This window comes from Rhinoderma darwinii, chromosome 1, assembly GCF_050947455.1.
Source record: "Rhinoderma darwinii isolate aRhiDar2 chromosome 1, aRhiDar2.hap1, whole genome shotgun sequence".
NCBI classification, from domain to species: Eukaryota; Metazoa; Chordata; class Amphibia; order Anura; family Rhinodermatidae; genus Rhinoderma; species Rhinoderma darwinii.
Genome location: NC_134687.1, coordinates 274895142 through 274917823, shown reverse-complemented (window position 1 = coordinate 274917823; position 22682 = coordinate 274895142). Strand labels below are relative to the sequence as shown.

The following is a 22682-nucleotide window of genomic DNA, read 5'->3' as shown; positions in this document are numbered from 1 at the left end:
ATAAAAATCCATAAATGACACCCCCCCATCATACTGTACCTTCCAACTATCCCCGATTCAGCAGGACAGTCCCGGGGGTATATCCCAGTGTCAATTGTATCTGCGTACTCAGGACGCAGATACAGTTGAACCCAATGCTGAAGCACGTAAGCGTCAGCTCCCTGCTTCAGCATTAGTACAGAGTGGAGGAGCAGAGGGATATCCTCCGCTAGTCGAGGACTCCCTGGGTACAGCGCTACTTTTAAGCCCTATTCACATGGCAGGGTTTCTCAGGACGTTTTTTTTTTAACAACCGTCACATGGCTGCAGTAAAAACAATTCACCTCAAATGGGGTTATTCACACAGTTGATTTTTTGCCGTCAAAAAATGGAACGAGCCTTATTTTGGGCCGTTCTCACGGCCACACGGCTCCCAGAGAACTCTATGGGGATGTCCGTCACTTGGATGTGATCCAAGTGATGGCCATGCTTTCTGCCGCTCGCTCTCTCCTACTCACAGCTCCAAGGGCATGTGAGATTTTTTACCAGATCCCATCTAGGAGTGGAATCCCCCCAGAGCGGTGCTAACGTTCTGGCCAAGGATTCCGCTCCAATAGAAGCCCCTCACGTCACTGTCCATATATGGACAGTGACATCAGGGGCTCCTCCTGAAGCGGAATCCCCGGCCAGAGCGTTACCAATGCTCTGGTCGGGGATTCCACTACAAGAGGAGTTTCCACTGTCCCTATATGGACAGTGACATCAGGGGCACCCCTTGAAGCAGAATCACTGGCTAGAGCGTTGCCGACGCTCTGGCAGGGGATTATTTTTCTGGAGGAGCCTCTGGCGTCACTATCCATATAAGGACAGTGACGTCAGGGGCTCCTCCAGGAGCGGAAACCCCGGCCAGAGCGCTGGCAATGCTCTGGCTGGGGATTCCACTCCTAGGGGCAGCCCCATTGGTGCTACATGTACAGGGAGGGGGTGTAGCGCTATGTACTGGGAGGGGGAATATAGCTAGCTACAAGGGGGTGATGTGTGGCGCTACCTACAAGGGGGTGATGTGTGGCACTACCTACAAGGGGGTGATGTGTGGCACTACCTACAAGGGGCCTGTGTGGCACTATCTACAGGGGGGCACTGTGGCAATATCTACAGGGGGCACTGTGGCACTATCTGAAGGGGGCACTGTGGCACTATCTACAAAGAGCATCAACATCTGCGATTGCTATCAGAATTGCCAAGAAATCAGCCAAAGATGTAGTACAAGGTTTAATAGTTGTGAGGACATGGTAGCAAGTAAAAAATAGCAGAGAAAAATCCAGAAACCAATGCAAAGAAGCTAAGGGATCAGACAAAGCTCTCTATACTCTGAAAAGCAAGAGAAAATGGGGTAGGACCAAAAAAATTAACAAATGAAGTTTATCAAAAACAGGTCACAATCAGCCTTTAAAAACAGAAACACGGCCCGGAATGGAACGGACCCTGTTGTGGGAATAAAGCCGAAGCGCTGAGCCCGGGAAAGTCCTTGACGTCACTGTCCATATGTCAGAGAGTAGTTGACACTCTGGTCGGGGATTCCGCTCCTAGAGGGAACCCCTGACGTCACCGTCTATAAATGGACAGTGCCATCAGGGGCTCCTCCTGGAGTGGAATCCAAAAAGTTGCCGCGCTAGGGTCGTCCCTCTTTGTGATACTTGTAATTTGAGAGGTATGCCCTCATTAATGGTGCCCGCCTACTACATCTACCTCTGAATATCAATCAGTGAGTGGACATTCTTGCGGCAGGCACATGGTGGTCACTGGTACAAGGCCCTTCCCTTTCAGTCTGACTAGATATTTTCTCACGGCCAGACACTTAGCACACAGGTCAGGTCTCTGTAAGATCCCATACAGACACACTTTCATGTTCATGTGTCGGCAGTGCGTCCAGCCAAGAATGTCGTCACCCTCTGCAATGGAACAAGAGACGGGAAAGGGTTTCCAGTTCGCCTGAACTATGCAGACGCTGGCCATTAATTATTTGAATGACTTCCCGGTCCACCAATCACTACAGCCCAAACGCGAGAGTAGGCGTGGCCTCGTGGCACAGCGAAAGACGTCATTCCCCAGGCATCCTGAGTATTACGAGTCCGGAAATACTGGGTGGGAGCGACGAAGGAGCCCGGCACTCCGACAGCTCATAACCCAGCACAGCGACACTGAGCCCGGGCATCATGAGTGGATTCCGGCAGCAGAATGTGGAGGACTTCTATGAGATGGGAGAGGAGCTTGGAAGGTGAGAGCTTGGTGCACGCCTTATGTCGTACCTGTCTTATGTCGCGATCACTAGGGTACTAATTACCATAACCTGAGTCAGATTGTTAAAGGGACTTTCCACTTTGGGCTTAACCTCTGACGATATTTTCCCCAATTTTATTCCATAATGAAAGACTAGTCACATACACAGAAGTCAATGTTTATATCACATAAGTGTACCTTGAAGAGACAAGTGCCCTTCCCCTCCAGAGTGTGCAGCAAACAAGAGTATAACTTGCAGAGTTTGGAATGTCTCTTCAACTGTTAAAACATATTCTCCGTATATTAGGGCCTGTTCACATCAGCGTTGTGGTTCCGTCTGAGGTTTCTGTCGGGTTTTCCCCCTCAATGGAAAGGCAAACTGAAACGTTGGCTTCCGTTTCCCTCACCATTGATCTCAATGGTGAGGGAAACGTTGCTAATTGCTTCCGTTTGTCACCGTTGTGACAGGGTTCCGTTGTTCTTGACGGAATCCATACCACAGAACAACCAAAAAAACCAAAAAACATAGGGGACATAGCACCCACTATTATATCTATGAATGTATAACTGACACGTATTTTTGTAAAATATTATAATCTTTATTAGTACATAATAAATAGCAATACGTAATATCATAAAAAAAATTACAATGATAAAAATAAGTCAGATTCCAAAGAACAGCATCAGAGTGGTATAGATGAAATAATACCTGAGGGTATACAGAAACAACCCATCTAGAAACAATGTCAAATCATGCAAACCCCATGAAATATACAGGACATGTGTAGCTGTAACAAACAGCAAAAATACACAGCCCAAATGGGAAGTAATTACTATAGGTAAATACCAAAAGTGAATACCCAATATATATATATAGCTCTGAATAGAGTGCTATCTAATAGGAGAAAGGTATAACACTACTGAAAATGAACCGTACCTATAGACATGGTGGCAAGAGATGAACGTGGCGTCGAGGTGCTCTTTTTTTCTGTGCCACATCTAGGCTGACGTTCATCTCTTGCCACCATGTCTATAGGTACGGTTCATTTTCAGTAGTGTTATACCTTTCTCCTATTAGATAGCACTCTATTCAGAGCTATATATATATATTGGGTATTCACTTTTGGTATTTACCTATAGTAATTACTTCCCATTTGGGCTGTGTATTTTTGCTGTTTGTTACAGCTACACATGTCCTGTATATTTCATGGGGTTTGCATGATTTGACATTGTTTGTTTCTAGATGGGTTGTTTCTGTATACCCTCAGGTATTATTTCATCTATACCACTCTGATGCTGTTCTTTGGAATCTGACTTATTTTTATCATTGTCATTTTTTTAATGATATTACGTAATTGCTATTTATTATGTACTAATAAAGATTATAATTTTACAAAAATACGTGTCAGTTATACATTCATAGATATAATAGTGGGTGCTATGTCCCCTATGTTTTTTGGTTGTTCTGCAGTTTGTGGGGACTCCCTGTTTCTTCTGTTTTGAGTTTTTTTTAGGTTTTCTTTGGAATCCATACCACAGCCTTAGGGCCTGTTCACATCACCGTTCGCTTTCCGTTCCGTGGTTCCGTCTGAGGTTTCCGTCGGGTGAACCCTGCAACGGAAAGTGAAAGTGACAGCACAGCTTCCGTTTCAGTCACCATTGATCGCAATGGTGACGGAAACATCGCTAATGGTTTCCGTTTGTCACCATTCTGGCAGGTTTCCGGTTTTCCGACGGAATAGTGGAGTTGACTACGCTATTGATTCTGTCGCAAAAAACGGAAACCTGCCGGAATGGTGACAAACGGAAACCATTAGCGATGTTTCCGTCACCATTGAGATCAATGGTGACTGAAACGGAAGCTGTGCTGTCACTTTCACTTTCCGTTGTGGGGTTCACCCGACGGAGCCCCGGAACGGAAATGAACGGTGATGTGAACAGGCCCTTAGCCATATATTTATTTCCAAGAACTTGATTGGATCCTTTCCTTATCAAAACCTTTGACAAAAGTTACCTGACTTTGTCTTTGGTGAGATCCGATCCCATTCTCGGTACTAAATATAGAGTTCCTGTACGGAGCTGCATTATGGCCTTTTGAATGTAGCCTTTAGTCTGGGTTCCCACGTAGCGTAAATGCTGCGGAATTTCCACAACTGAATTCTGTGCGGAAATTCTGCAGCATTTAAGGTAGCAGCAAAATGGCTGAGATTTAGCAAATCGCATGCCCACGCTGCGTAAAAAAAATGCAGCGAAAACGTTCATAAATTGACCCGCGGTGCAGATTTTAGATCCGCTTCATGTCCATTTATGCTGCGTTTTTATTGCTTTTCTTTTGCGGGTAGAATTCACTGGGAATGTAAAACCCGCGCGACGTATAGCCAAGTGTCGCAACTCTAGTGACGGAATTGCAGCCATTCCGCTGCAAAAATTGCAACTCAGAAAAACAAAAAAGCTTATACTTACCACTCGGGTGTTATCATAGCAATGCTTTATTTTGTTCTTCCTGGGATTACGTTTCATCCCATGTGACTCGTGCAGCCAATCACTGGCTGCAGTGTCATCCCAGGACGCCGGACTACACGACAGCAGAGGGATGTGTCACCATGACTACTACTGAGGTAAGTATGAACAGTATTTTTTTTTTTTTTTCTAGCGCTATTTTCCCCAGTGGAAGTTTTGTCCAAAAAACTTCACTACTATGTGGTGCGATTTTTCGGAACGTAATGTGCGGCAGGTTCTAGTTTGGATACGCTACGCGGTTTTATACAGCGTGTCCGACCAGTGGGAACCCGGCCTTAGTGTATCTCTGTACTCCAGCAGTTCACCCATGTCCGTTGGACGTGAACATGACTAGATTTCAGCCTGAATGTTTCCATTCATGAACGGCAAGTAGAGATCTTGAAAATGGGGCTTAATTGAAACACAAAGTATATTAGAAAGTTTTACAACTTTTCATTTTGCTGGAGTACAGGAGCTGAACACTTTTTTTATGGGCTATAGTTTTGACTGAAGTCCTCAGGTCCATGGAGTATAAGATGTTTTTCACAAGACTACATTGTGGAGGATCTTTTCTGCGACTTGTATTCTAATCCTCTCTTCTGACACACGGTAAAGCGTTTCTTCAAACTATCACTCCTATCATTGTATGAATGAATCATTTGTTTTTCTTCAGTGGTCAGTTTGCTATTGTGAGAAAGTGCCGGGAACGTAGAACAGGATTAGAATACGCCGCCAAGTTCATCAAGAAGCGCCGCTTGTCGTCTAGTCGCCGAGGTGTGAGCCGGGAGGAGATTGAGCGAGAAGTGGACATCTTAAGAGAGATTCAACACCCGAACATCATCACCCTTCATGATGTATTTGAGAATCGCACAGATGTGGTGCTTATATTAGAACTAGTGTCTGGAGGAGAATTATTTGACTTCTTGGCACAAAAGGAGAGCCTGAGTGAGGAAGAAGCCACCATGTTCTTAAAACAGATTCTAGATGGAGTCCACTACCTACACCACAGAAGCATTGCACATTTTGATCTCAAGGTATAATCTCTTATGAAATGTTTGGTTTATGTCCGGCATTGGTTGTCTCACTAAGGGATAGGGTAGATGTGGCAGATATTTCCAAATATATTTCTGTTTGTCCGTGGAAAAACAGCATTTGTTACATGTGGATTTTGTTTGCAGCCGTCATCGCTATGCGTTGCTAATGGTGAAGTCTGCGGCACCAGTCCTCAACAGAATTGACATGCTGCAAATTAGAAAACCGCAGCATTCCCTGACGTCCACGTTTTCAAAACCCCATCCGCATGCATTGTACAGTAATTGTCGTGGATTTTCAGTACGGAATCCACAAAGAAAATCTGGCAGAAATCCGTGGCCCGAGGCTCTGTTTACAGTAGCATCATGGCTTCTGTTTATAATGAAGCCAAGACCGCTATGTCAGATCCATACCCCATTGACTTATAACGGAGTCCATCGGGGTTCTGATGTTTTTGGATGTAAGAATAGCACTGCAGACTCCAGTGTTTCTAGTAATTTTTTTCTGCCAATGATAATGCAGGACTGGCAAAAACGCCAATGTGAACAGAGCCTTACAATCTCCCATGTAACTTAGACATGTAAATCTAGAAAGAATTTAATACGAAAATATTTTTGCTTTCTGTTGAAATTGTATTGCATCAATGTATATATGGGTTACTTGCGGATCAACTAAAGCCTTTATACTTCAGGCTGGTATGCAGGTAACACTACAGGGACATCCTTAAAGGGGTTATCCTACGAAGGACATTTACCACCTATCCACAGGGTGCCCTTTATAGTCTACTTTTTCATACAAGAAAATACCTTTTGTACTGAAGAGCTTAAACTAGAAATGATTTTTCTTCCTAAAGTACCTGTTCGATATGGTCTTCACCACCGAAAATTAAAATTACTTTCTGGTTTTAAAAAGTGAAGTTTCTAGTCTAATTGCTTGAAGAATGTCTGTTTGCTAACCATAGGCTTTAGTGTGAAAACTGTGTGCCAATAGGAGGGTGATTAATGGGCACATTTGGCATCCTCCGCTCTAAGTTTTTAAGAAATTCTTTCACATCACCCTAGTTTAAAGTACACTGTCTAAAGACAGACGTCGTATTGCCATGCCTCAGAGTCTAGCAATGTATAATTGTCAGTCGAGATTTATGGAAAGCTTTCTCAATGACTTCACAGTTGTAAAAATTTTACTCTTAACATTTTTTTTTCCCCCCTTGCATACGAACTACATAGAGGCAGCGTAGTAACATTATATGCTGATAGGGGTTGTCCTAATGGGATAACCAAGTAAAGGGATCTTGCACAGTTCTTCACATAGTACTTTTATTTATGACTGGTTTAAAACAGTCTTTTAGTTGAATACTAATTCTGAAAAGCTGTGAATCTTTTGTGCGTTAAAATTTAGATTGCTCCAATTCTTATTTGACTAATGTTCCCGTTTCTTTTGACTCTTCAGCCAGAAAATATTATGTTGCTGGATCAAAGTAGCCCAAACCCTCGAATAAAGCTCATAGATTTTGGTATTGCCCACAAAATACAAGCTGGGAATGAGTTCAAGAATATATTTGGAACACCAGAATTTGTCGGTAAGTTGGCTAAACCAATCTACTATACATTTACAATAGTAAATACAATTTTTGGTCCTGATGTATTTTGCCTGCATTATTTACTGTAAATAAAATCAAAATCTGATAAGATCTGAAAATTAGCACCAGAAATGCTTAAAGGGAAGGTGTCATGATTTATTTAATTTTTTTATTATATTGCTTTTAATATAATCTTAACAAAAATGTTTTTTGTGTTCTCATTTTTTTACTTTTAATTCTCTATGGGGGCTTAACGACACATACAGAGATGGAATACGGCACATACAACCCCATAGAGAATGCGAACGGGAGCCGTTCCATTCTCCGAAGCGTACACCGTCTGTGTGGGAACGGCGCATGCGCCGCTCCCACACAGACCAAAACGAAGCACGTTCGTAGAGCGAAATTCGGCGTCATTTTCATGTGGACCGGAAGCCGCTGCCGGACAGTAAGATGACGACTTCCGGCCATATGTTCAACGAAGCAAAGGCGCGAGTAATAGGAGCGTAGACCAGCGGAGGCAGGAGCAGGAAATTTATGTTCGTGTATGTGATGTGTGAATTATGTTTGTGTATGTTCGTGTTCTACTGTCTGCTGAGCCCTGTATCTAATCCTCCTACACACTGCATTCGCTCAGAAAATGACGGCACACAGTGTAGGAGGTTTGAAGACATTGAAACCCTTCCTGCTACTGACACTTATAATAGTTCCTGACTTGTGAAAAAATTAAAACAATGTGTAATCACTTAAATAAAAAATAAAAAAATAAAAATTTCTAGCGACACATTCCCTTTAAAGTGGTTGTCTGATCTCAAGTCAACCTCCGTTATACTGGAGCAGCAGGTTCACTCCCGAGAGAAGCCATGGCCAGCCAGACATTCAAATGAATTGCATAGACGACACGAGTCTGCCATAGCAGGATTCCTTTAAAAGAGGGAATGCCAAGCAGAGGACCCTCCCTCCTCCCTGTCCGGGGTTGTCGTGATGAGAATCATTCGATCAACAATTAACTGTCTGAAAATCTCTCTCCATTCACTTCAATGGGAGTTACGGAAACAGCTGAGCAACTCTCACCTGTGGATATTCCATACATGTCTGAGATGGGAATATCCTTTTGTGTGGCCACCTCTCTATTCCTTCTCCACCTTGATGTGGTGGCATTTTTTTTACACCTTTCAGATATTTGTGGTATATACTGTAGATATGCTATACATATGTGAGATGGGAATACCCCTTTATGCTTCACCCATCTCATTTACTTTATTACCTAGTTTTAAATTGTTTATTTTCATTTAAAATGTAACAATTCTCATCTTCTATGTGTAAGTAATATTTAATTTCTGGTGATCCTTGTTTTACAGCTCCTGAGATTGTCAACTATGAACCTCTTGGATTAGAAGCAGATATGTGGTGAGACCTGTTTTAACATTGAATAATACTGAATTAGATAATACTGCAGCGTGGGTAGTCCTGATGGAAACAACGATCAGATCCTGGTTGCACAACTTTTCAAGTAGTTTGATAAGCCCTTGAGAGGGGGAGCAGGTAAAGAAGAGAATAATTCCAGTGTTGATCCCTGCAGATGCCCACACCCAATGGCAGCTCTGTAGAAGCAATACGCATTAAGGCCTTATTCACACGAATATGTTATATGTCCGTGTGACGGCAGTCACACGGACCTATGTAATTCAATGTCGCCATTGTTTCAACGGACCGTGTGATGTTCTGTTTTTTTCACGCATCCCTACTTAGACTCTAGTCTATGGGGGATGCGTGATATCGCATCCCGCGGAGCACGGATGCACCTCGGACGTGAAAAACTGCCATCTTTCACGTCTGAGATGCGCAACGCCCGTGTGAATAAGGCCTAAGGGGAATGTGCTCAAAATAAAAATAATAAAAAGGCCACTTTTCCAAGATATTAGACAGTTCTGTTTGCGTTTACTTTTTCTCACTTGATTCGCTTTGTCTGTCAATTCTATTTCCGTCAGGTAAAGTAGGCGTGGCTTAAATGTAGTATGCAATGAAGTCGTCAGATTTATGAAATGCTCCGTTGAAAAAAGGTGCAAATAAATTACACAATCTTACTCCAGTAAATTAGTGGAGTACATTTCTACCCTGGTGTATTTTTTAATCACAATTTTTCTATTCCATTTCTCATACATAATTCAGTCTTCTGTATTAAATACTTATTTTTGAGGCATTCTGGAGGTGAAAAATATGTGGGGCACCATACAAAAATTCGATAGTGTCCACACCTCAAACTTTTATCACAAACCGCAATGTTTCTGCAAGCAGCGTAGACACCACAGCAGCCATAAACCGGATCTTTGCCCTTGTCTTTCCATTGCCATGGACCTCGCTGCCCTTTATCACATTGTGCTCTCACCCGCCAACAGGCTGTACTCGACAAAGCAATTTTGACATAACGTGCGCCTTATTTTTTACATTTATTGCACGTTAACTGTTTGTAGGTGAAAAGTCACATTAGGAAAGGTTTGCTTTAACTTCAAAAAGAGCTGATTTACATGAAGAAGAATGAAGGTAGCAAGTGCAAATTTATGAATGCCTGGGTGCAACTTTCATAAACTAGACTAGCATGCACTGATTGAAAATCGCATTCAGGAAAAGGGATTTTGGTGTTTAGGCTACATTCACACGAGCATATCAGATTCACGAGTGTGAATCTGGTCCGTTATGCATCAGTGTGCTTTGCGCGTGGCATGCGTTATTCACACACTCGCAAAGCACGTGTTTTTAAAAAAAATAAAATTATTATTTTCATTTGAATTGATGCACAAATCACGCATCGCAAACGTATGTGCATCCGTGTGCGGTGCGTGGTTTTCACGCACCCATTGACTTCAATGGGCACGTTGGTGCGTGATAACGCACCAATATAGGACATGCAGTTAGTTTCACGCAATGGACTCTCGCTCCGTGAAAACTCCAGCATGTGTGAGCGGCCACGTTGAAATCAATGGGTCCGTGTGGTGCTCGTGATTTCCCTGCGCAGCACATGGACGTTACTCACGTTCGCCTGAATGAGCTCTTACTCTGATGATAAATTCCCCTCAGTAGATATTTCTTTTGTACCCAGTTCTCTTGTCAATATGTATGCCAAAGTCTGGCATGATTATGTAATTCTTAAGAACAGGAGCACCCATTTTACTGTTTAGACTTATGACGTTTATGCAAATATAAGCGGGTGGATTGAAATTACAAAAAACTATTCTAAAAGCACTTGTGATCATTCCTATCCAGCTCTAACGTCATAGGATATTTTGAATTCAATTAATAGATTTGTATATTCAATTCAAAATAAAACCAAAATTGCAAAGTTAAGTTGTTTTATGAGTAATCGCAAATATTGACCCAATATATTTTTGTATGTCCACACAGGAGCATCGGAGTGATCACTTACATCCTGTAAGTATATTTAGTACAGATGGGTGTCTTTTTTTTTTTATTTTTATGTATTTAATCTTAATGTTAGACATTGTATCTATTCAGCAGGTGAAAGTCCTAAAATCATGATAATTCAGCATGTGACAAAAATAGTCCAATACTGGATTATAATGTAAATTACCTGATAATCCAACACTGTGGCGACGAGTCGCGCCATGAAAAATTATTACGACTCTAAAGCCCTGTTCACACTGAGTTCTTTTGCCGCGGAAACCGCGGCAAAAAACGGCCGAAATTGACTCATTGCTTTCAATGAGAGGTGGAGTCGTTTTTTTTACCGCGAGCAGAAAAAATGCTCGCGGTAAAAAAAGTGACATGTCTTGAGCCGTTTTCCGCCTCAAAAACCCCATTGAAATCAATGGGAGAGGTTTTTCTTTTATGCGTTTTCTGGCAAAAAACGCTCGCGCTTATTCCATCTTTCTGTTGGAGAGCTAAAAAAAACGCGTGTGGTGAAAACCCACTTCAAAAAACCGGAGCTGATTATTTTTTTTCAGGCAGAATTTTCTGCCTGCAAAAAACTCTGTGTGAACATACTCTAATAATCAAATACAACGATTACAGTATTCCAAATACACTACATTTTTTACAGTCCACATTAATATAATTTTTGCATGTACCAGTAATATCCTAGAAACTTTTCAATCTTGTATGACTCTACCCAGACTGTTTAACTGGATTGCCATACTAGGTATTTTCTGTAAATAAATACATATTGTCACGTTGCCGGGTGTGGACCCACTGGGCTGTACCGCATAGGCAGCTGGCCAACCAGGTACAATACAATGTCTATAGTCCAGAAAGGGTAACTGTGGCAATGTAGACAGTAGCGGTGATTCAGGCTTAAGATGAGGCTCTGGCAGCAGGCAGACACCTGGTGGGTGTAACACAGTAGATGCAGTGGAAGACACAACTCTACTTCAACTCTAGACAGCACGGTGGCACAGAGGCATGGTAGTACAGGGTAAAGGCAGCAGGAACAGGTAACACTGGGAACTGGAAAACACTAGGAGACCATTTGCAAGACAAACTAAGGTAACACGACAACGCTCAGGCAATGATCAAGAGGGCAGAGGCCTTTTTATAGTCCAGCAGCATTCTGGGTTGATTGCAGATTCACCTCAACTGGACGCGTACTGGCCCTTTAAGGCCAGGCGCACGCACCCTGCGGGAGACGGTCACTGAACCAGGAAGTGAATGCTGGCATCTCTCAGGAGGGAGATGCTGCCGAGAACTCACACACCGCGGCGCCGTCAGAGGGTAAGTCAGAACGACGGTCCGCGGCCATAGACGTTACACATATCTATAGTACCCACACTTATTATATTAAACTGACTCATTACATATTAACCTATATATGTGCACATTCAGTACCCTAAGCGTTCTCAGCTGTGCACTGTGAAAAGGGCGGCAAATCTCCTGGCTAATGCTTCAATATGGTCCCAGAACCAAACTCTGTTTATATATACAGCATCAGAACCAAACTTAGTATTTAAATACAGCACCAGAACCAGGCTCAGTACATCAAGCTCGCTACGTATCTATACAGCACCAGACGCAAGCTCACTACGTATATATACAGCACTAGACCCAATCTCGCTACATATATGTACACACCAGACCCAAGCTTGCTACATATACTAGTCCTTCTCAATTAATTAGAATGTCATCAAAAAGTTAATTTATTTCAGTAATTCAATTCAAAAAGTGAAACTCCTATAGTATATAAATTCATTACACACAGCGTGATCTATTTTGAGCATTTTTTTTTTCTTTTAATTTTGATGATTATGGCTAACAGTTAATGGAAACCAAAATTTAGTGTCTCAGAAAATGTGAATATTGGGTAAAAGTTCAGGATTGTAGACTCATGGTGTCCCACTCTAATCAGCTAATCAACACAAAACACCTGCAAAGGTTTCCTAAGCCTTTAAATGGTCCAACAGTCTGGTTCAGTAGGCTGAACAATCATGGGGAAGACTGCTGACTTGACAGTTGTCCAGAAGACAGTCATTGACACCAATGTTCCCTCTAAGTCTTGGCAGCTCCTGTGCGGGGCAGTTAGGGAGCAGGGCAAGTCTCCATCAATGGTGGGCGATCTGATGGCCAAAAGTAGATCGTGCCGCGCACGCCCCCTGTAGATCGGGCCGCCGCGCACGGCCCCTGTAGATCGGGCCACACAGCCGACCTCCCCTTGTATATAGCGCCACACGGCAATCCCCCCCCCCTGTATTTAGTTCTACACAGCCCCCCTCCCCTTGTATATAGCGCTACACAGCAATTCCCCTTGTATATAGCGCTGCTCAGCCCCCCCTCCCCTTGTATATAGCGCTGCACAGCAATCCCCCCCCTGTATATAGCGCTACACAGCCCCCCCCCTCCCCTTGTATTTAGTGCTACAGCCCCCTTCCCCTTGGTTACACATACCCCTCCTCCCCTTGTGTGTGTATATAGCGTTACACAGCAATTCCCCCCCCCCCCCTGTAGATGGTGCCACACAGACACACATGTAGATAGTGCCACACAGCCCCCTTGTGCTTGTATATATAGTGTCACACAGCAATCCCTCCTGTATATAGCGCTACACAGCCCCCCTCCCCCACAGCTCTTAAAAAACAAAAAAAAGGTTGTACTTGCCTTGTCCCGTTTCCGCGACAGAGCGCTACACTGCCTCTCCGGCAGGACTCATGACGTCATCACACTAGGCCTGCGCGACTCCCAGGGCCTTATAGACGCACGTACAAGTGAATGTGGCTGTCGCTAGCACCGGAGCCCCCTCCGATGCTAGCGACACCACTGCATCCATCCGCCGCCCGTGACAGTGCGCTGGCTCTAAACTTTAGTGAGCGGGTGGACTTTGGTAGGTGCGCTTCCGCGCACCTTCTAGGGAACACTGGTTGACACCCTCCACAAGGAGGGTAAGCCACAAAAGGACATTGCTTAAGAAGCTGACTGTTCACAGAGTGCTTTATCCAAGCATATTAATAAAGTTGAGAGGAAGGAAAAAGTGTGGTAGAAAAAGGTGCACAAGCAACAGGGATAACCACAGCCTTGAAAGGATTGTCAAGAAAAGGCCATTCAAGAATCTGGGAGAAATCCACAAGGAGTGGACTGCGGCTGGAGTCAGTGCTTCAAGAGCCACCACACACAGACGTGTCCAGGACATGGGTTACAACTGACTCATTCCTTGACACCGTGTCAGAAGCATCTTACCTGGGCTAAGGAGAAAAAGGACTGGTCTGTTGCTCAGTGGTCCAAAGTCATGTTTTCAGATGAAAGTAAATTTTGCATTTCATTAGGAAATCAAGGTCCCAGAGTTTGGAGGAAGTGTGGGGAGGCATCAATCCAAGTTGCTTGTGGTCCAGTGTGAAGTTTCCACAGTCAGTGATGGTTTGGGGAGCCATGTCATCTGCTGGTGTTGGTCCACTGTGTTATATCAAGTCCAGAGTCAACACAGCCATCTACCAGGACATTTTGGAGCACCTCATGCTTCCCTCTGCTGAGAAGCTTTATGGAGATGCTGATTTAATTTTCCAGCAGGACTTGGCACCTGCCCACACTGCCAAAAGTACCAATAGCTGGTTTAATAACCACAGTATCACTGTGCTTGATTGGCCAGCAAACTCGCCTGACCTAAACCCCATAGAGAATCTATGGGGTATTGTAAAAAGGAAGATAAGAGACACCAGACCCAACAATGCAGACGAGCTGAAGGCCGCTGTCAAAGCAACCTGGGCTTCCATAACACCTCAGCAGTGCCACAGGCTGATCGCCTCCATGCCACGCCGCATTGATGCAGTAATTCATGCAAAAGGAGCCTCGACCAAGTATTGAGGGCATATACTGTACATACTTTTCAGTAGGCCAACATTTCGGTATTAAAAATATTTTACATTTTTTGCAATTGGGCCTATATAATATTCAAATTTTCTTAGACTAAATTTTGGGTTTTCATTAACGGTTAGCCATAATCATCAACATTAAAAATGTTTAATGTTGGAAATACATCACTCTGTGTGTAATGAATCTATATAATAGGGGTTTCACTTTTTGAATTGAATTACTGAAATTAACTTTTTGATGATATTCTAATTCATTCAGAAGGACTAGTGTGTATATATACAGCATCAGGCCCAAGCTCGCTATATATATATATATATATATATATGTATGTATGTAATATCCGCACAAATACTACTCCATTGGTGAATGGGAAGAAAACACCCAGTTGGGCATTTAGAAATAAATTTGCATAAATCGAAAAATGTTCATAGTGCGCCACACACACCCCGTTCCCCCTGTAGGTAGTCACACGCACACACAGTATACCCTGTAGGTGGTGCCACCCACACACCACACCCCCCCCCCCCTCCGTAGGTAATGCCACACACACAGTCCCCCCTGTAGGTAGTGCCATGCACGCACACACACACCGCCCCCCTGTAGGTAGTGCCACACGCGCGCCCGCGTGCACACACACACACACACACACACACACACACACACACACACACACACACACACACACACACACACACACACACCGTCCCCCCTGTAGGTAATGCCACACGCGCGCACACACAGTTCCCCTTGTAGCTAGTGACACACACACGCAGTCCTACAGTGCTACACACTCTTCACAGACTATGATGGCATTTGATTCTACATTGTTATGGCATTTAGGTGACCTATACATTTACAAAATGAAATTCAGATTTAAAGTCCATTTAGGGTCTTTGGACAGTTAGTTCACATAACTAATGCCATTCATTACTATGTCATTACTATCACCCAGCTTGTGAATCCTGTATAGGAGAACAAGATAACTAAAACGTGAACAAAATATAACTAGATTTCACATAAGGACAACTCTGAGATGTTTCCAGATTAAAATGCTCTTTAAGACTATCTCCTATGGGTTATATTGTATTTCAATATTATACTTGGCCATTTATTCGCTATACTCTATTCTGCCATCTGTAAAATTAACTTTTTCTTTTTTGTATTTTTTCTTCTGTTCAGGTTAAGCGGGGCATCTCCCTTTTTGGGAGAGACAAAGCAGGAAACTTTGACCAATATTTCAGGTGTTAATTATGATTTTGATGAGGAATATTTTAGTAATACAAGTGAACTTGCTAAGGATTTCATACGAAGACTGCTGGTCAAGGATCCAAAGTGAGTTGTTCTATTCTCCCCGTTAAAACATTTACTGCTGTAATAACCCTTTAACAGTGGAGTTTCAACAAATGCCAACTCTCCTTGGCTCTTATGGGTATAATAGGATCACATGGGTATATCACATTCTAGTGATCGTAAAAAAGTCCAAATGGTTTGACCAGCACTGACCAAACATTTTATATGCAATAACTGATTATGGTTGGTGTACCCCTTAAATGCTATCCTTTTTAATTTGTATGTATGTAGATCACAAAACAAATAATTACAATAGTAATTTTTATTCCTTAGGAAACGGATGACAATCGATGAGAGTTTGGAACATTCATGGATTAAGGTGAAAGAAGTTATACAGTTTTTAATCATGGTCATATGTTGCGGTTGTTCTGGTTGTAAATTATAATTTTATATAATTATTTGTGTAATAATGCCTTAAAAAAAAAAAAAATTCTTACACTCCAAATTCTCTTGCTTTCTACGCAGGCCATCAAGCGCCGCAATGTGCGCCATGAGGACAGTGGGAAGCGGACTGAGCGCAGGAGGTTAAAAACAACACGGCTTAAGGAATATACAATCAAATCACACTCTAGCATGCCTCCTAATAATACATATGTGAACTTTGAAAGATTCAGCCATGTTTTGGAAGAATTAGGAGTTGCAGAAGATGCACTTCGTGAACTACAAAAGAGTCAGGCTACTTCACGGGAAGACCTTTCTGCTCTGCGCTCAATTTATGAAGAAAAGGAAAGCTGGTATCGGGATGAGCAAGAAGGTGTGGCACGCCAGTTGATGGGACTTCAACAGGAGCTCCAGCGTGGAGAAGGCCAGCGTCGGCAAGTTCAAGAAGATCTGCGGACTACTATGCTGAATGCAAATGGTCTGAAGAGAAGATTTGGCAGACTCGAAAACCGATATGAAGCGTTAGCTGCACAGGTTAATGCAGAGATGAGCTTTGTTGAAGAGCTTCTGAAGACCATGGAGATCCCTGGAGTAGAGGATGTCCGAGGTGTATGTTAGGAATTGAGAAATATTTGTTCGTGCATGCAACTAGACATGAGCGTCTTGCTCTATTATTATCTACAAATATTTGTACTCTTGACACCGAGACTCTGGATGTGCTAAGCTAACAGTGTCGAGGAGAATGATTTACATTTCAATCCCACATTCCAAAAACATTTTAAGGGCAGTGAGCTATATAAGGAGATTGAGATTCATTGACTAGAGTTAGTGAGAGATAATCTAAGCCCCAGTAATTTATTTAAACTAGGAAACTTGACACAACATTTTACTGTTTTACTTGTTTTCAGCCTATGAAACACAAAGTCTAAAGAATTCCACTTTATGTGATTTATATGAAATTGATTCTATTTTATACATAGTCCTCCCCCCCATGTAGAATATTCAATGGTGATATTATTCTATTAGGATGATCTGTTAGAAATGTATGTTAGACGCGACGTGTATTCCCACTACAGCTAATATTATCCCCTATGTATTTGGATCTCTAAATACAAGATTAATTCTGCTTTTGGCCTCTCCAGGCTTTTCAAAACTTTTTGTATATATTGCATTATTTAATTCCTAATCTTAAGAGAATCTTCGGTGCCTGGTTTAGAAGGGGGGGGGGGGGGTTGGGATGTGTCTGACAAAGCCAGGGATTTGACACACAGATGAGAATTTTTTTTTTCCCTGTCTCGCACATATGTGTTAAATTCTACTTGTGTGTATCCAAGAGCAGCTGTGATCACAGATCACATACATTTCAAATTAGTGTATTATATATGCTCTAGAGACCTTAAAGGACCTTAGCTTCAGCTAATAATACTTAATTTTTTTTTTTTTAGAATTTGAAAATTTTGTAATGTCTGTATTCCATAGTTTTCAAGGTCTCTGCTTCAATGGGACTCTTTGGGCTTGTCCACACGTTCCCTAATTGCTGTGTATTTTCCGTCTGAAATTGCGGGCGGAAAATACGTAGCAGAATACAGTAGCAGCAAAGTGGGTGATATTTAACAAATCTCATCCACATGCTGCGTAAAAATTCCGAGCAGAAATTGACCTGCGGTGTGTATTTTTCGGACCGCAGCATGTCCATTCCTGATGGGGAAAGTGGACTGAAATGCTGAACTTTTCAGAGGATATGTCACCATCTCCTACCATTGACAAAAACGCAGAATAATTTGCACCATTTTCTGCAGTAAAAAACCCATGAAATGGTGAATTTTTGTTGCAGCGGAAAGTCTGCTACTTTTAACGAAATTGCTGCAGAAATCTTCTGCTGCAATTCCATTACATGTGGACAAGCACTTTTTCTTGAAGTCATTCAATGTGTATCAAAGTGTGTCTGGTCTTAGCGCACCTTTGTGATTATCACATGACCAGGGCAGATTTTTATTTACTAAAAGTAATGAAGGTTTCTATTGAATAGCTCAATAAAAGATCTAGAAAAGTGAGGGGCTGATTTTCCAAAGTAGATTGAAAACGGTATAACTTTTTCCATTATACAGTCAAGAAGCTTTTATTTGCTGAAGCCAGAATACCCCTTTCAGTCATTTAACTCCTGTTCAGTTCTAAGATTTGACAGATTTTGAATTCACTCTTTTTTTTTTTTGCAATGATTTTAATCTGTACATTTTCGAACGTTTCTACAAGAAGCTAAGTAAAAAATAGTGTAGTACCGTGTTAGCCAGAGACGATATGAAATGTTAAATACTTTTGTGTCAAAAAAGACAAAAGTATAATAGGTATGATACCTTTATTGGCTAACCATAAAAGTTCTATATGCAAGCTTTCAGAGCACAGAGGCTCCTTCTTCAGGCAGTTTACAAATGAATTGTGCTTTTTTCTAAGTCATTCATTTGTAAACTGCCTGAAGAAGGGGCCTCTGTGCTCTGAAAGCTTGCATATAGAACTTTTATGGTTAGCCAATAAAGGTATCATACCTATTATACTTTTTGTCTTTTTTGACACAAAAGTATTTAACATTTCATACAAGAAGCTAAGAAAGCCACTAAGCATAACCCACTATCTAATCACATTCAGCCCTATCCAATTTCGAAAATGAGACCAATTCAAAAAGCTTGTAAACGTAATCTTATTTATGGAAATATAGTTTTAGCATCATATGTAAATATTCTACTAAAGAACTGTTTATTACCTGGCACAGCATGTGTGAAATAATCACTTGTCTAATCTGATTTATAATAAAGGGACACAATCAGCAAGTTTTCGACTTTTTGTTTGTCTTTTCTTTTTGTTTTTCTTGGGGAAGGCGGGAGTGAGACTACATTTTTTATCTTGTCATATCGAGCTGTGTAAAAGTTTATTATTTACTGCTAACACACTGTCTCTTGTGGCTAAACAGGCTACCATCCAGATTTTATTTTTTTAAATAGTTTACAGCCTACAGTAAACCTAGAATGTGGAGGGTTAATGAGAGCATAAGAACTCTAATGTACTGCCTGACCAAAATAAGCAGATTTCACATTATCAATGTGGGGAGGGAGCATAGACCGAATAGACACCGTTTTTTTTACTGGTCTATCGCTTGTTGCTCCGAACCGGAGCATAGACCGCTGACAGCTAAGTGATAGTTTATCTGAGGGGTGTTCTGGTGTGTCAGCCCATTTCCAGTTCCAAACTGTGTCTCTGCTGTAAAATGTACGCCCTCATGACTTGAAGATAGGGTATACCGTAATTGAGGACTGCCTCCAGGAAGTAATTGCAACATAGTATTAAAGAAATAAATATACGAAAATTCCATGCAGAAGTAACAACTAGCTTAAACAAATGAATCTTTTCAAACAAGTGGCTTTTGCTTCCAGTGCTCTAATTCCATAAACCAAATCAAACTGTCTCCTATCAGCGCTGTACATTTCATGCTAAAAAAATTGGTATTGGTTCATGTTGGAGGGAAGCAGGAAGCAGAGGGGGAGCCTTTGCCAAAGATATGTCACGTCTTCTGATGGGCACCCAATCCCGCTTTTGGCACAAAGAATACAGCTCTTCTATGGACTATTTCTACGCCTGTGTGAATAAAATGTGCATTTTTTTATGATGGTTTTAAACTTTTGTGCTTTAAACGGTTTGTCATCTGTTGTGCATATGGGACCATATATATCATAATGATCAGTAGATTACAAACCGGTCAGTAGCGGATCCAGTGGTGAATTTACATCCCATAAACAAGAATAAATTTACATACACCTTTAGGCATATTCAATAAAACTCAGTTTATCACAATTCCTCACATTGAATCCTAATACGCATTCCCTCTTAGGTCAGTTAGGATCACTATTATATTTCCAGAATGTGAAATGTCAGAATAATTGACTGATTTATTTCAGCTTTTTACTGTCCTCGCATTCCCAGTGACTCAGAAGTTTACATACACCAAGTTGACTGCCTTTTTTAAATAGCTTGGAAGATTCCAGAAAACTATGTCGTGGCTTTAGAAGCTTCTGATCATTGTTGTGATTTGAGCTAATTGGAGGTGTACCTGTGGCAGGATTTTAAGGCCTACCTACCATGGCCTACTTGACATCATGGGAAAATCAAAAGAACTCAGCCAAGACACCAGACAAAGAAATTGTGGACCTCCACAAGTCTGGTTCATACTTGGGAGCAATCTCCAAATGCCTTATGGTACCATGTTCATCTATACAACATGGGACCACGCAGCCATCATACCGTCCAGGAAGGAGACCCGTTCTGTCTCCTAAAGACGAATGTAGTTTGGTGCGAAACATACAACCTTGTGAAGATGCTGGAGGAAATGGGTACAAAAGTATCCATATTACCAATAAGGCCGGGTTTCCACGGGTTGGACATGCTGCGTAAAAATCACGCAGCATATTCGACCTAGAACCCGCAGCACCTTCCGTCCGAACAATCGCACCAAATATTCCGGCTGCAATTTGGTCATGTGACCGCACTGTGGCTGGCTGATTCCTACAGTGTCTGCTGTATGGGCTGGAAGTCTCTCACTAGACAGACGCTCAATGTGAGTCTCATAGGAATGCATAGTGAAAGTGACTTCCGGCCCACACAGCAGACTCTGTATGAATCGGCCAGTCACGTAACCAAATTGCGGCCAGGATACTTTTTCAACAAAGCGCCCGATAAGAGGATGGCCTGCCCAACCTTTTACTAGGTGTACTGTACAAACGGTCGCCACAATAATTTTTTTTTGCTGGAGTGTCTCTTTAAATATCGAGAAACTTCAAACAAGCAAGAACGCTTCACATTGAAATTCATGGATAAATAATGAGTTTGCTGTTTCTAGATAAACACTTCAGGGACACCTGAAATTTGGTGCAACAAAGTATTCCACTGACATGACTACATCATGTGTATAAAACTCCCACTACATCCTCTATAATTTGGTACTGACGATGAGGATTAGCCGCTCTTTACTGCAGGGCCGCCCATAGGTACAGGTCTCTAAATGTAGACCCCTAAAATGGAGTTCCTTTGCTTAAGTTTAAAATTCTAAGAGAGGAATTGGACAGGGGTTATACAATAGTAGTATTAGGAAAAGGAAAATACAAAACAGAACAATTGACTTGGTGTTGAAAAAATTATTATTAAACCATATTATTTTGGCTTACTGAATGATATAGCTTTATATATTTTGTTACATGTGCAAGCATTTTAGGATTCAAAAAATGTCAGTACAGCACAGTAAGTTTCATAAATCTATTTATTCACATAGCAGAAAATGTATACTGTATTGTTTCTGTAGGAAGATGATACTCTTAAAAATTCACAGGTCAATACCTACTTTCTCTGCTAGACTCCCAAATTTATGTCAATAGCTAAAGTAGGGGGAAAAAACTGAACAAATAATTTCGGTCTTCATTTATTAATTTTGTATCAAAAATTGAAACCATTTTTGTTTTCTCCCCATCTTTGGTAGTAATTCCCGATTATATGTAACGCTTTCTTAATTGCCGCTTAGCTTCCGTTATCCTCAGATGCTGTGGAAGAAAGAGTTTAATATGATAAAAATTATCCATCACATCCGCAATCACTTTGAATACTTAACCAATAGGAAACTTTCACAGGGCTTTGGGTGTTGCTTTATATGTTAGGGTATGTTCACACGGCCTATTTACGGACGTAAATCTGGCGTTTTTGCCCCGAATTACGCCCGAAAATAGCGCCTCAATAGCGCTGACAAACATCTGCCCATTGAAAGCAATGGGCAGACGTTTGTCTGTTCACACGAGGCGTATATTTACGCGTCGCTGTCAAAAGACGGCGCGTAAATAGACGCCCGCGTCAAAGAAGTGACCTGTCACTTCTTTGGCCGTAATTAGAGCCGTTATTCATTGACTCCAATGAATAGCAGCGCTAATTACGGCCGTAATTGACGCGGCGTTCAAGCGCCTGCACATGCCGGTACGGCTGAAATTACGGGGATGTTTTCATGCTGAAACATCCCCGTAATTTCAGCCGTTACGGACCCCCGCCGTGTGAACATACCCTAAGGCTAGTTCTAAACAGATGTATTGCCACCCACGTTTTACAGTCTGTATTACAAACCTTACAGCCGTACCCTGCCAGCTAATCTGCTAAACCAAACATAGATCGCCATAGGACTCTGCATACAGTTAAATTTGAAAGTCTAAATCTGCAAACACCCCAGCAGTATTATTCTGCACAATGAGTG

The 22682-nt window shown here is 41.9% G+C and overlaps 1 protein-coding gene across 1 annotated transcript; it reads left to right on the top strand.

Annotated features, from left to right (window-relative positions):
* The first annotated feature begins 2058 nt into the window (after window positions 1-2058).
* Window positions 2059-17634, top strand: DAPK3 (death associated protein kinase 3). Its single transcript, XM_075850589.1, has 8 exons — window positions 2059-2257; window positions 5432-5792; window positions 7240-7369; window positions 8731-8779; window positions 10772-10798; window positions 15857-16009; window positions 16301-16346; window positions 16493-17634. Exons 1-8 carry the CDS (start codon window positions 2196-2198, stop codon window positions 17024-17026), a joined length of 1362 nt encoding a protein of 453 aa, XP_075706704.1. The 5' UTR covers window positions 2059-2195; the 3' UTR covers window positions 17027-17634.
* Window positions 17635-22682: the final 5048 nt, after the last annotated feature.